General features: G+C 37.2%; 1 protein-coding gene across 2 annotated transcripts in view; it reads right to left on the reverse strand.

The window, feature by feature from the left end:
• Positions 1-3,626: 3,626 nt before the first annotated feature.
• Positions 3,627-13,406, reverse strand: part of LOC149264903 (uncharacterized) — an 86,250-nt gene continuing 76,470 nt past the window's right edge. For both annotated transcript variants that reach the window (XM_089429031.1, XM_089429032.1), the window contains exon 3: positions 3,627-4,313. In XM_089429031.1, coding sequence (XP_089285157.1) covers positions 3,964-4,313 — 350 coding nt within the window. In that variant the 3' untranslated portion in view covers positions 3,627-3,963. The remainder of the gene's footprint in view (positions 4,314-13,406) is intronic.

The following is a 13,406-nucleotide window of genomic DNA, read 5'->3' on the forward strand; positions in this document are numbered from 1 at the left end:
TTTAGATTAACACCCATTAATTATTTTAATTTCCTAAGTTTAAGCTTAGGCACCCATTAAAAATAATTAATTATTTTAATAAAATTGTCTCTGGGTGGAATTTCCCAAAATGATTTATGGTTATTGTGGAATGCATGTGTCCTAGCCTCCCTTCAAATTTTGATGCTAAGAGCACATCCGATGCTACCAAAAATCAACACAAGTTGTTTCCAATATTAAGGGAGATTTTCATTAGCCTCCTAGAGTTCAATGTTGAGAAGCAAGGCGTGTGCAAAGGGTGTGAACTTGGCAAGAATGTCAAGGCTACTTTTTCAAGTAGCAATAGCAGTGCAAGGGGATATCGGATCTCATTCACTTAGATGTGTGTGGACCAATGTCAGTGGCGGAGGATTGTATTTTGTCATGTTTATTTATTGTTCCATGAAAACCAAGATATTCTTCATAAAGGCAAGAGATGAGGGCTTTAGTCGATTCCTAGAGTTCAAGGTCCAAGTGGGTAACTAGATAGAAAATATGATCAAGTTCTTGAGGTCAAAAAACAAGGGTGAGTACAATCTTAATGACTTCAAATATTTTTGCACGGAGGCAAGGATCAAGAGGGAAATGGTAGTCTCATACAACCCTCAACGACATGCGGTTGTGGAGAGAAAATTGGACCATCAACGGTTGTCAAGGCAATAATACATGACCAAGATATGCCTATGTTTCTTTGAGTAAGAGGCATGTAACATTGTAGTGTATGTGCAGAACAAGGGTCCCAACAAGATATTAGGGGACAAACTCAAAAGTAGGCATATTAAGGTGGAGCTAGAGATAGCATACATCCATGTGTCTGTGGGGAAGAGGAAGCGGCTAGAGCCTTCAAGAGAGAAGGGAATATTTGTTGGATACAGTGAGACCTCAAAAGCTTACAAATTCTCATACCAACACAGTAGAAGATGGTTATGAATAGAGATATTAAGTTTGAGAAGAACTTGGCATCTAGGAAATTTCATGAGTTTCCACCAACATTGACAGAGGATGAGGAGCAAGAGGCCCAGAAGGGAGAACAACATTCAAATACTTCTAGTTTAGGCAAAGAGGAATCAATAGCTCCTTATGATTTTTCCATGAGACCCAAGTGCTTTGAGGAGATATTCAAGCATACTCTGGTGCATGTTGAGGCTCCTCGAAGTACAATCATGGAGAGCATACATCTGAGAAAAAAAAAAAAGGTTGAACTATATCCATTATGAGTAGTGCAATTGAAGACATAGCATACTAGGAGTATTGGAGGAAAGCCATGGTAAAAGATGAAACATGGAGCATTGTGCAAGGATCGAAGGGAAAGCTAGTTTCAAATGGCTCTTCAAGAAATACCTTCCTCACTAAGAGGGAGTGTTGATGATAGCAGCATCAAACAGATAGTTCCATATAGCTTTGTGTGTCTAGACATGTGGAACTCGTCCAAAAACCTTTAACCTTAGGAAAAGTAGTTATTTATCTAAGAGAAAAATGAGTTAATCTAATGAAATGAAAATGTTATTTACATTAGTGAATTAAATGAATCTCAACCATTGATCTCTAGTGAGTTGAGATCTAATCTCAATCATCAATAACTTCGTAGATTAGGGTTGTCAATTCAATCAATAACTAAAACTTATAAAAGCAATGCTAAGTGTGAAGGGAAAAAAGGCATTATGTTAGCACAAGACAGTGAGATGGTGAGATCTTAGTGATTGGGTGGAGAAAGACATTCATCATTAGAGGAAGAGAGCAAAGGGAAACAAGGGAAAAGGATCCATTAGCGAGTAAGATCGAAAGATAGCTTTTGAGGGTTTTATTAGCTAAAAAAATCAATTTTCATTGTTTGTAACCTTCCTCAATGAACATTTAATTTCCTAGTTAGGGAAGGCCCTTTTATGCTCAAAATATTATTTAATGAAAAAACAGATTAGAAAAGCAGAAACTTTTGTGTACATTGTGTGAGATTGACTCTATTACTTCTGTTATTTCATTATTTATTTACTTGTTAAAAATTCTTGTAGTGCATCTATTCAGTAAATCTAAAATGTATTTGTATGCTGAAAATATTATTTAATGAAAAAACAGATTAGAAGGGCAGAAACTTATATGTGCAGGTCCTAGTTAGGGAAGGCCCTTGTATGCTGAAAATATTATTTAATGAAAAAAAACAAATTAGAAGGGCAGAAACCTATGTGTATATGTGTGTGTGATTGGCTCTATTGCTTATGTTATTTTTATTTATTTACCTGTTAAAAATTCTAGTATTGTTTTTATTCAGTAGATCTACAATAAATTAATTTCCACCAGGATAATTTACTAGATAATCAATTGCTATTAACCATGGTTAGTAACATTAACACATCAAGAATTTAATATAGAGTAGCATGGACTAATTCTATCATATGTAATCATAACATGGCAACATAACCTACATACATTTAACATTTAATTTAATTGGGGCTTCATTTTTATAAACCTATACGTCTAGTTACAACATTTTCAAAATTCCATATTTCATCAACCAATATTTGAAGAACCCAATCAAACATAGCTCCATTAATATTAAGCACCCACTTCTCACCATGACTTGAGACATCCACACCTATAATATTAAGCACTCGCTTCTCACCACGACTTGGGAGATCCACACCTATATAGGATCAAAATCTCTGCCCAGTTGCAACATTATGCAAGAACAGCATGATCAATTTACACTTCATGTGTTTAGTACTTGCAATCACATCACAAAACACTAAAAACAAATGGTGGAAAATTGTTTAAGCCCAATTATAGACAAAGGCCAATTTACCTATGATTCCTAGTGACAAAAATGAAAAATTACACTTAGAAAAGTACATATATGCATTGAAGGGAGCACAGATCACAAAAGTTTGCAAGCAAAGGTAGCAATGACAATCGTTTTGTTTATCATAACCGTCTTGAGAGAAGACGTATTATATTCCTTCCGACCCAAGCTTACTGATTAAGTTAACAAAGCCTCTAATCCATTTGTATGATCAATCTGTATCAATTATTTTCAGACCACCCAAGCACAATTAAACATAGATCGATGCTTATTAAGCACCCATTTCTCCCCACGGCTTGGACAGTCCAAACCTATATAGGATGAAAATTTCTACCCATTTGTAATGCTATACAAGAACATCATAACAACATATTTACACGTGTTTAGTACTTGCAATCACATCACAAAACACTTAAACCAAATGGTATCAAGTCATTTCAACCAATTTAAAAACAAAGACATATCTATCTGTAACTCCCCGTGTCAACAAAAATCTTGACATTTAAATATCACACCTGGAGAAGTACATACATGAATTGGAGGGAGCACATCTCACAAAACACATCAAGAAAAGTTAGCAATTGCATTCTTTCGTTTATCATAACCATGTTGAGGTAATAAGACATTGTGTCCAAGACCAGAGATGACTGATGAAGATAACAAAGACTCATTCATTTGTATGACTTATTTTCAGACCATCCAATCCAAATCAAACAAAGCTGCATGCATATCATGCTTCCATTTCTCACCATGGCCTCAGAGGTCAACACCTATATAGGACCAAAATCACTACCCAATTGTAACACTATGCAAGAACAACATAACAGATTTATGCTTCATGTGATTAGTACTTGCAATCACATTACAAAACACTAAAAATAAATGGTGGCAATTCATTCAAACCAATTTACAGATAAAGACAAATCCGTCTATAATTCCCTGTGACAACAAAATCCTAACAGTTAAATATTACACTTAGAGAAGTACATAAATGCATTAAGGGAGCACAAATAACAAAACTTTCCAACCAAAGCTGGCAATGACATTCCTTTTGTTTATCATAACCATCTCGAAAGAGGAAGACGTATAATGTGCCTGAAACCCAAGATGAATGAAGTCAACAAGACTCTAATTCATTTGTATGATCCGTATCACTTATTTTCAGACCACCCAAGCCCTGGTCTAGATACTTCACCCTGTGGTTCTTCATAGTCCCGTGCACTTCGTAGTGAAGCCTCAAAGTCAGTAGAATCAAGTGCAACTGGAAGAAAACTACGTATGTCATCAGTTGCTCCAAAACCACCTGCTCTTTGAACATCATCTTCAGTTATGGTTGCCTCTATATTGAAGTCTCCAACCAGCTTTTCTTGGGTGTCATGTTTTGTGGTGTCTTCTGTTTCTATCTCTGATGTTGGTTGTAGTTCATCTCCTATGTCTTTTCCATCGTTGTCCAATGCCCTTTCCTCAGAATTTGAGCTCCCTGGATCACTTGAGTTCTTAACTGCAGAAGTCAACAAATTAACAATAATTGAAGAGTTCTCAGCAGTCATCGAGCAAAACAGTTTGCAAGCCAATAAATACATGGTCAAATTATCCCATTGTCAGGCCATGCAAAAATTGATGCAATGTTCACATTAGAGTTCCGTAATCTATTGAGAAATTATGGTTTTTAAAGAACTTGTGTTAGAAATGATATATTAGAGTGCATCATCAACCATAATAAAGGATATGTGACTACATTGCTTCGTAAGTCATTTGGGACTACATTCATCAAAGGCTGTAGCACATCTATATCCATTAAAAGCTAGTTCATCTTGGGGGAAATTAAAGCAAAGGTTTATGATCATTAACCACTGCAACATCATTAGCCTCCAATTAAAGTTTCCAGGTTTTTATAAGGCCAAATTAAAAATGGGATACCTTTCCATGATTTCACTGGTCTTCCTACCATCTTCGGTAATCACTTTATTATTTTCCAAAAAACTGTCTTAATAGCCACAATACCTTTGTATGGATAAAAAAGGTCTAGATGGGTTACAAAGAGTCAATACCTATTACCAGCACATCAAACTATTTTTTCAAGAAATCAAAACTTATTTGATGCCTCAGTCCACATAAGCAATGTTATGAGAACTGGAACCAGGACCAGAAGAAATCCAAGAAAAAAATGGTAGATGAAATTTTATATAAAATATTCAAAGTTTGATTAAAAATGTGTGCATTTAATATAAATCCAAACCATTAAACACCAAATGTCTAATTCTTTCTCTTGTATATAGCATCAAACAAGGGTGAATATGGAAAAATGACACCAAATGTGATACATCTGAACCACAATCATAAACATTGAGGCTCCAAATGGCCTCTAGAGTCCATAAACAATCATACAAAAGTCTACAACAAAATCAAACTACATAATCATCTGAGATGAGATTCTCTACATTCTCTGCATGGGTATGCTAAACATCTTGACTTGATGCCCCTGAAGGTCCAACACCAACATTTTTACCCCATGGCAGTGAAAACTGCGACAAGCCATCCAAGCAAAGTCCAACCATGATAGGAGGTATCACTGAATAGATGAAAATTCAGCTTTAGAGTAGTTATAGTGGCTACAAAATTGGCAAACTGACCGGTTTTATGTTGCACATCCTAGTTCTGACTGTTTCAGGACCAGTTGAAGGCAAAACAAAACCACAGCACTTACGCAAACCGAACTGGTTAGTGCCAATTTGGTTTGAGCAGTTCTGATAGCATCGCACATAAGCCTCATTATTATTCAAACAACTTGAGCAATGGAGTTTCTCTCTTGAAAAAGCTGGCAACAAGTCTCCAGTAGAACTAGCCAAACTAAGGAAGCTTCCCATCTCATTTTTATTAATTTCTAAATGGTGCACTGCATTTTCTCATAAATTTTAGCTTTTTGAGGTCTATTGCAATGCCTTTGAAATAATAAATTGTGTGCCTTGTGAACTCAGCCTCCACCTTGATGAAGTTGTTGAATTTTTGTAGCTATGGTTGGTCTCCATAATTGTTATTTTAACCCTCCAAAATACAATCCGGGTGGAATTTCACTAAATGGTTTCTGGGTTCTTTAGAACTCATGTGCCTTGGCCTCTCCACCAATTTTCAAGGCTAGAGCACTTCTGATGCTACCAAAAACTAACACAATCATGAGTCCTTTACTCATGCACCTCAAAGTTTTGCAAGTACATCAAGGGGAAGCTCACTTCACATATATCTGAGGCATCAGGCAACAAGTTCAAGGATAGCCTTCTTTCTTTGAGAGCATTTTCCTTATCATAGTTAGAACCATATCGCGGAAGCATCAGACACTGCTACATCTTAGATATCAAGAAAAGTCCTTTCATGGAAGACATATCGCTCTTAGAATCATATCGTATTGTTGTCCTCAGTCTACTCCCTCTAAACAGGAAGCTTCTTCAATCAACCAATGATACTACAATCTTTTCTCTGAGGTCTTGAGCTCTTGTCTGTTTCGTAAGTCATGGGATGGCTCTACATCATTCTCAATCTTTGATATAGAGGGCTTCATCCTCACATTCATCAGATGTAATTGCGACCATAGAATAAGAGAAAGAGCAATAATAGCCAAGTAAATAATCATAATGAAAGTGTACCTGGTGATGAGGCAGGACTGTCTTTCTTTTCTAGATGTAAAAGTGGCTCCTTCATTTTCATGTGCGAGCTCCCTCTTGAGGGAGCTAACCCTTCCTGCACTACTCTACATCTTGATGAATTTCACAATGGATCACATCCTTGTCCAAGAAGTTAGTGAAAGAAATAAAATACTCAAGCATGGGGAATCACTAATAATCGAAAAGAATAAATTCACAAAGAAATGGCATGAGTCTTGAAAGTACTTATCTTTAATGTAGATTGGAGGAGGCTCACAACTCCCTCTTGATATTGTCTCCCTCTTAGCCAGGAGGGATCATGGTCCATCGATCATATGTCAATATTGTCTCCAGAAGAGATGCATCCTCATGAACACCACTTGTATCCTTTATCTTCTTTCATCGGCAGCCAAGTCCAACCATCAATGTATACAATGACCATTGAATCTGCGGCATACCCTTCTCCTAGAGTTTCTTTAAATCTATTATGGGCTTCTCACCGATAATGCCATACTAGGGTTTTTCTGAAATTGTCAGGTACCTGAATAATTGAATGGATTTTAACTAATCATAACATATCAAGCCCCTTTTTATATCAAGGCCACTCCTAGGGTTTCTCCCAAACCCTAGCTTCTATTTGCAAAACAAAGGGTTTCCTTTAAGCCCTAGCATTCTATTAGGTCTTTGCCATTGTAAGAACTGTAAATTCAGAGTTTAACAAGGTCTAACAAATTCATATTCAGTAAACTGTGAAGCTTTTCAATTCGATATTTAACAGAGTTTATCAATAGTCTACTCACAAATATAAAATAAATATATACAAATTATATATTCTTCTATTGAGTACCAACCTATCTGCTCTGTCGTGACTCTTGCTCCTACTCCTGCTGCATTACCAAAAGACCGAAACCACCCAGCCAAACTGAGCAGAACCTCGCTGCTCAGTCCAGTAAGCTTCTCAGTTGAGGCAGACTATTCCCCTGTGCCCAGAACCTCAGAACAATCTGTGCTCTTCCTTCCTGTCGATAATTTCAGTTTATGATCCTTTTCCTCCTTCAGTTCTTCCATTCGTTTCTTTCTTTCTCGTTAAATTCTTCCTTCTGGTTTATAAACTGATTCTTGGTGGTGGTCGTCCTTCCTCTAGCATCCACCACTTCATTTCCTCACGACACCCTTCCCATGTCGTGTTATGTATATTTCTTTTTAAAAATATATTGATTTTTAATTAACATTCCTTTTTCTGATTTTATATAAAGGTTAAACTTACATTAAAATACTTTATCATTAGTTATATTTTTATTATTTTATTAATTTGATTAATATAATTTATTTAATATTATTTTTATAAATAGGTAGTTACAGCCATCTTCATCTCTTTTACTTTACTTGAACCATGTACTCCAACATAAGTGTCTTCACCAGGGTGATCTCAATGACTTTTCTTCAGCCCAGCTCTAATACCATGTTAATTTTTCTTAGGGATACATTGTTCTATGTTGTAGATAATTGCATTTAAACAATTTCAATAGTTATTTATTACATTCACCCCATCACATCATTATCAACATTAGCAATTATGTAGAGAGAACAATAAAAAGCAGAACATAAAAGATCAACAAAAGCAAAGCATGCACAATAGAGACACGAGATTTGGTTGGAGACTAGGGAAAACACCCACAAGAGGGAAAACCTGGAATTCAATTCTTCTTCTTCTATTAGATATTCATCAATTGTTCAGTTGAGATACAAAGTACATCCATAGTGAGAGGCACCATTACATCAAGCCTCTCAAAGGCCAATCCAAGTCAGTTCACAACTTTGTTTGTGAAGTGAACATTCTAACCTCCGTAAGCAAATAAGTCCAAGAGAGCTGCTAACACATCTCTGTCATCTGTATCTGTCAAGAATAAGATGAGAGCACTAACATATACATCACGGTTATGGATAGTCTTTCTTTACTGGCATATATACTATCACAACTAACATATGTTGCCATAGACAAGGGTACACATCAGAGTCACTGTCATTACAGTCACCATGGTCACTGTTATACATTCATGTCAGATAAATCACTGTCATATGAAGGTTCATTGCCATACAAGCACTACCTTAAAGGGACAGCCACATAGAGCATACTCCCATACTGAAGATATCACTTTCCATCATAATGCCAAACATCATTATCATGTCTTACATCACTGTAGATATTACACACCACTATACATGCAATACTTTCACTGCTATAGTCAACTGTTTACAGTTATGGCTTCAAGTCAAGGGCACGGTTGTATATATAGCTTGTGCCGTCTATATTGGTATCACATCTATCATAAACTATGGTCAAAGGTAACTCACAGAAAGTAATGTAAGCCATACTAATCACTGTAAATAATATGACACATACCAACTAAGAGATCGAACCACAATTTGTAAAGAGCGATGTCATACATCCAAAGTATTTGACATTCAATGCCATTGTGTGTTCGTTATGCAAGCCAATGTATGAAGCTATATGAATCATATATTATCTGCCATAGTTTGTCTTCCAAGCGAACCATATTATGGAGCTATACAAATCATAGTTTGTCTGCCATGGAGTTATTCAAATTAGTGTTTGTCTGCCATAAGAGCCACAATATGGAGCTATACAAATCAATGTTTGTCTGCCATAAGAGCCACAATATGGAGCTATACAAATCAAAGTTTGTCTGCCATAAGAGCCACAATATGGAGCTATACAAATCAAAGTTTGTCTGCCATAGAGCTATACAAATCAGAGTTTGTCTGCCATATAGCCACAGTATGGAGCTATACAAATCAGAGTTTGTCTGCCATAGAGCTATACAAATCAAAGTTTGTCTGCCATAGAGCATTACAAAGAATACAAGCCAATCTGCAGAGAGTGCCATACGATGCATATGCTGGATACTAAGATATAGATCGAACCATTGAGACAATGAATGCTACATGGATAAGATTTGAATCATGGAAAGAATGTGTCCAGAATGTGATGCGATGCCCAGAAATGTGAGGCAAAGAGCAAACCATACTTCATGTATTGCGAGACAAAGATCGAGCCAATACTTCACCATAGACAACGAACCAATACTCACTGTAATGTGAGACAGATCGACCAAATACAAAAGAGCGAGCCTTAAACAATGAGACAATGGAGAAGAGCGAGCCTCAGAACTGTAATACAAATCATAGGGGTAAACGATGCCTCTGCCATATGTTATACAAGTCATAGCAAGAGTGATGCTTCATCTAACTGCGTGCCACACATACGGACATTGTTTGTAAAGATAGACCGTGCTTTCAATAATCCAAATGAACCATATTTATACAAATCAATCGGGTGCCTTTGTTTAAGGCCGACTTTGAATTTTGGAGGGAATAACATGTATTTGAATTTCTGCTTACAATAATAATAAAATTTAAATATATGCTCCAAAAACTTTAATAATTTCTTGCCCATGATATTATACAATTAATATTTCTCTTTGGCAGATGGGCTTCCTTTGGGGCATTAGGGTTTCCCTTTGCGAAAATTCATACCAAAGCTACCCACTTTTCAACAAACAACACCTAGAAGTCCAAGAATAGTGTGTTTTTAAAACACCACCGACAATGAATGGATTTCATACTCCAAAAACTATATTTCTCCTCAACATTCATAGTTGGTGTCCTAGGTGTTGTTCTTAATTGCTTCATTCTTTCTTGGCAGAATTAGCGAAGGAGTTTGTGACCAGCTAGCCCTTGCTTTGCCATGAATCCTCTGCTTTGACATTAATGACAAATGTCTCAACGGCTAATTCCTGCAACCTGAATGTGCATTGTGGAGTAATCGGTGATCAATTTCATGGACTTTTGCACAATAGCTATCTCAAGCATACGACTCTCATTGGTGTCCTTGAGGACATGTTGGGAGTGCACTGGTGAGGAAGGCAGTTGGAGGACAAGATCTCGACAGCCAAGCTGCTTGTCACAACAATCAAATTCAAAAGGGTCAACCAAAGGTGGCTCTTCATGTTCAAAACTCATGCGACCTAAATATGACTAAGGGACGATCAAAGAAAGATCTATGTAAGGCTCAAATACATCAACAATCATATCTTCCTAATTACATGAAATGCAAGGGAGGACAAGGTCATTATTAACATCATCATCGGTATCATAAATCGGATCCTTGTCAAAATGATGGCCACTCATATCCCACTTCCCTTCTTCAATATGCAGGAAATCACAAATGTCAATCTCTAGGGAATTCATGGGTTCAACCTTTTCAAAGTCTTCGGAAAGTGAATCATCAAACTTAACATCCATGAAAAGGGTGGAGTCTGCCTCAACTCCACTTGCCAAGGTATCATCTTCAGCGGGCTCCTCACCATGCTAATTTCCTAGGTTATCTTCAAGGTTACTTTCATTGTTTTCATCTTGATGATCCAAAAGGGACTCTTCCTTATGCTCATGGTATTCTTCTTGATCACAAGAAAAATCACTACTCAGATCATGGTCTTTTTTTTCAAATTCCTTAATATGATTGAGGCGGCCTCCCTCTTGGAGGGCTACGGCCAAATTTTGAAGAACAAGTTCAAAATGACACATTGGCCCCCAATACTCAAGAAATTTTTCAATGAATATCTTAATGGAAGGGATGCTTTTAGGTCTACAACAAAATTTAAACCACTCTCTTTGATCAACCCCAAAGGAATTAATGAAAAAACTCACGAGAGAATCCTCATGAGCCATGTTGATCTCTTAAGTATACTTGATAAATTTGGCATCATGGTCCATGGTCAACATCGAATTTTGGAACAGTTTTCATATAATTTGTATCCTACCAATTTGGATATCTAGGAATATCGTTGACATCCAAAGCAAATCTCATGTAGATCCCATGGAGCCATTGCCTTGAGTCTTGCATAACAATCATATGGGGAGTTGTCAAGGTGAATTCAAAATGCCTTAAAAGATGCTTGCTTCACTCTACAAGCATGGAAACCTTTTAAGCTCAATAAAGAACTAGGGCTTCGTTCTTCCAATGGAGTCGCTAGATGAGCAGATTTATCCTTGTCTATGGGATAAGCTCAATCAAAGAAATGAAGCATTAAACTTCACATTACTCAAATCCTCCCTGACAATGGCGCCAGAAGATATTGCCTCAAAATCTAGTTGGTCTTATGAGGGGAGCTCACAAGACAAGCATAATGAGGTGTGGCCCACTGCCACCACAATCACTACCTCCTATTGTTTAGTGGATTTGCACCCCAAGGGAGGCTTCCCTATGTTAGGTCACCTAAGGGATATATCTAGTCCAAAGGGTAAAGGTGACAAAATAGGCTAAGGAGAAATACTCTTATTAGGAAGAAAGCTCAACTAGCACAATATGGGTAATGTGCATTCTCCAAGAAGCCTAAATACGGCACAAAGTGACCTAGGGTTCAAGAATAAGCAAGGCCAACGACCTTATCTAAGATCACAAGACCAAAAAAAGGCTTGGAATAGACAAGTATTATCAATTTTAGACATGAAAAGCCTTCAACAAGCCTCATATTGAAGCCTAGGGCAAAACTAGGGTTTCGCTAAGGCACAATTTACTTAAGGCAAAGGACATCATCCCTAGAATGGATAAATTAGCCACGCAAAAAGGATGGTTTTGAGGCAAATACCTCAAAATCAAGTGTTGAATCCCTCCACTAGGCAATGTGAGCAGTCCTAGTTGAAATTGATGCCCTAACCCTAGCTAGTGGCTTTCCTCAAGAGGTCGAAATTTAGGTTTGGGGTAGAAAAGTGAAGTTTAATAAGTTTTTTATTTGATCAACAATGTGGACAAGGCCAATGCCTTGACCTTGGGTGATGGAGTCTATGGGATCCCTAACTTAGGAGAAAAACACTAAACCCTAACAAGGAGTAAGGGAATGTGAAACCATGGGTTTGAAACCCTAGCTATCATTTTGTGAGGGAGCAAGTCAATGAGGAAAGCTAGTTGAAAGATTCACTCATGGAATTATCACACAAATTCTATAGTGGGTAATGCATACAATATTATTGCTAAGATTCCATAGAATAATTTTCAACAATAACTAGCACATAAAAACCCTAGACAATTAACCATTCCATGCAATAGCCACAAAATATAAAGATTTATCAAATACAAGGAAAACTTACAAGATAGAATGCATGAATCAATCCTTTATTGCTCCAAAATGACATCTCCAATACCAAAGAATAGCTCCATAAGCCAAAATCCTCAATAGATCACATCTCCACAAGATACACGGTGAATTTCATCTAAGTCGAAATCTCTAAGAGGGTTGAAAATGATCCACAAGTGATAATCCAAATGAATTGAAACTAACCTCTATTTATATGAGGTTTAGCTCTCTTAATTTAGCCTAATGAAGCCCCTAAAAACAAGTTTGACATTAAATGAACTTGGGTTACAAGCCAACCCATTAGCTAATGACAAAATAAACCACTTTAGCCCACACGTGAGTCACAACCTCTCTAAATGGTGACATCATGCCTAATTAAGGCTCCAAATGCCATGCCAAGGAGTGTTGAGGTGCCAAAACATGTGGAAATGTTGGTGTCATACAAAGGAGAGTCCTCAAATCCTCCTTTGGGGTCCCAAGTGCAGCGCGGGTGCCATCAAGTGGTCTCCATTGTTCTCCAACTATCAAATAAGGCCACCTTCTCTCCAACGTTAGGGCTTCATCTGGTGTAACAAGCCCTCCCTAGTCTCTCAATGGGAGACCATCCTCATTTGGACTCTAAATCAGCTCTTGCCCATCAGGTTGTGTCAAAGCCAGCTTGGGTGCATACTGGGTCCACTAGTGTCATCATGAAGAATCCTCAAAGCAAGGTCATAGTTGACTAGTGTCCTGGATCCTAGAGATACTTTGGGACATGTGTCATTTGCTAGTGTTGTCACGAGGCTCCAGTCTCTCAAC

The sequence above is a fragment of the Pinus tabuliformis genome, chromosome 6 (genome assembly GCF_031772625.1).
Source record: "Pinus tabuliformis cultivar Carrire ecotype Pingquan chromosome 6, CPIR1, whole genome shotgun sequence".
NCBI classification, from domain to species: domain Eukaryota; kingdom Viridiplantae; phylum Streptophyta; class Pinopsida; order Pinales; family Pinaceae; genus Pinus; species Pinus tabuliformis.